Source organism: Capsicum annuum, unplaced genomic scaffold (assembly GCF_002878395.1).
Source record: "Capsicum annuum cultivar UCD-10X-F1 unplaced genomic scaffold, UCD10Xv1.1 ctg51306, whole genome shotgun sequence".
Lineage (NCBI taxonomy): Eukaryota > Viridiplantae > Streptophyta > Magnoliopsida > Solanales > Solanaceae > Capsicum > Capsicum annuum.
Window position 1 is genome coordinate 1 of NW_025859240.1, and position 2,414 is coordinate 2,414.

At 40.2% G+C, this 2,414-nt stretch overlaps 1 protein-coding gene across 1 annotated transcript; it reads left to right on the plus strand.

The window, feature by feature from the left end:
* Positions 1-515: 515 nt before the first annotated feature.
* Positions 516-2,298, plus strand: LOC124892858 (CLIP-associated protein-like; the record flags this gene model as incomplete). Its single annotated transcript, XM_047404035.1, is given in 1 exon segment — positions 516-2,298. A coding segment is annotated over 1 exon segment (1,783 nt), but the record flags the coding sequence as incomplete, so codon positions are not given.
* Between the last annotated feature and the right edge of the window lie 116 nt (positions 2,299-2,414).

Sequence of the window (2,414 nt, forward strand, 5' to 3'; positions counted from 1 at the left end):
CTCAAAGACATATATTTATAGTTAAATTTCTAACTAGACTTCAATTCAAATAAGGATAACTAATTCCTAATTTCAAATAATAAAGGGATGACTAATTCCTAAGTCTAACCCACATAGAACTCTAACAATTTAAAACTACTAGTAGTTATCTACTACTTTATTTCTGAGATATATCTTCAACATTTTCCCCCTCTCAAAATCTTGTGTAGTATTTTAGTCAATGTTGCTCGAACTCGTCAAAAATGTCGACGGGCGTGCGTCAGATTCACTAAAGTAGTGTATTTTTGAAGAATGCGACATGGGTGCGGCATTGAAAGTGAAGAGTCCGCACAACTTAGATTTTAGTGCCAAGGTCAAAGACTTAGAGTTCATCCACATGCCGCTTCTAATATTTGGCACAAAGGATGTTGAAAAGACTAAAAAAAGCTGTTGCTATTATATTCTCTCAGAAAAAGAAAAGTAGCCATAATGAAATTATATCTAGAACTTAATTTTTCTTTTCCTGCCCCTAGTGCAGGAGTTGACCCGCCATCATCTCGTGATCCACCATTTCCTCTTGCTGTTCCTGCGTCAAATAGTCTTGCTAACGCTTTGGTAGATGCACCATCTGGATTCTCTAAAGGTAATAATCATAATGGTGGATTGGGTTTTTCTGATATTATTACTCCGGTCCAGGCCTCGAAGGATTCATCTAAATCATCCTATCGAAGTATGGTGGTTCATGAATCCTTCTCAGCGTTTAATTCTTATTCGGCGAGAAGGGCTCCTGAAAAGCTACCAGATAGAGGTTTTGTTGAAGATAATGCTGAACTGAGGGACGGTAGGCGGTTAATGAACTCACACATTCACAGACAATACATAGAGTCACCATACAAAGATGCTAACTTTAGGGATCCTCATAATAATCACGTTCCAAATTTTCAACGTCCTCTATCTAGAAAGAACACAGCAGGAAGAATGTCTGCTAGCAAGAGAGGGAGCTTTGATGATAGTCAGCTCCCGTTAGGAGAAATGTCAAGTTATGTGGAGGGACCCACCTCACTAGGTGATGCATTAAGTGAGGGTCTCGGTTCTAGTTCAGACTGGAATGCTAGGGTTGCTGCATTTAGCTATGTCAGGTCTTTGCTACAGCAGGGGCCTAGAGGTATTCCAGAAATCATTCAGAGCTTTGAGAAGGTTATGAAATTATTTTTCCAGCACCTCGATGATCCCCATCATAAAGTTGCACAGGCTGCTCTGTCAACCCTTGCAGATTTTATTCCAGCTTGCAGAAAACCTTTTGAAAGTTACATGGAGAGGATTTTGCCCCATGTTTTTTCACGGCTAATTGATCCCAAGGAATCTGTGAGGCAGCCTTGCTCAAATACATTAGAAATTGTAAGCAAAACATACGGTATCGACTCCCTTTTGCCAGCTTTGCTCCGTTCATTGGATGAACAGCGCTCTCCAAAGGCCAAACTTGCTGTAATTGAGTTTGCAATTGAATCTCTTAACAAGCATCCTTCGAATTCTGAAGGTGCTGGAAATAGTGGCATCCTCAAGTTATGGCTCGCAAAGTTAACACCATTGGTCTATGATAAAAATACCAAACTGAAAGAAGCGGCCATTTCATGCATTGTATCAGTGTACACTCACTTTGATGGAACAGGGGTTTTGAATTTTATTCTTAGCTTATCAGTTGAAGAACAAAATTCCTTGAGGCGAGCGCTTAAACAATATACCCCTCGTATAGAAGTGGATTTGATGAATTTTCTGCAAAATAAAAAAGAAAGGCAACGTTCCAAGTATGATCCATATGATGTTACTGGAACATCTTCGGAAGAAGGATATGCTGGAGCTTCAAAGAAAAGCCATCTATTTGGAAGGTATTCTGCTGGTTCAGTTGATAGTGATGGTGCCAGAAAGTGGAACTCTGTTCCGGACTCTACCTATATAACTAGTTCTATAGGTCACTCATTGTCTGATGATACTCAAGACTTCTATCATGATGTTGAAACTGGTTCCAACTCTGATCTTCCTGTTTCAAAAGCCAAGGAACCAAAACTTTTGGCCCTTACTGCAAGTGAGAGTGATGGATTACGGGCTAATCCACAGGAAAGCAATGACAACAGCTTAAATGCGGAGCACACTTCCAAAACCCTTCTGGAGGCTAATGGCTTAGTTGACACGGAGCATTTAGCTGCAGCTGTTGGAGCTGATAATGAATCTGATTTGGGACTTAATCACCTGAAACTTTCTGCTCTGAAGATAAACTCAACTCCAGCAACTGAACCAAGTATTCCTCAGATTCTTCATTCGGTAAGTTCTCTGTGGTCAACCTATGCCTGTCAAGTTACACTTTATTGTCAAACTCGCTGTGATTCTCCTCTTCCTTGGTTAAATAATCTCTCAAATCTGTTGTGTAAAGACTTGGG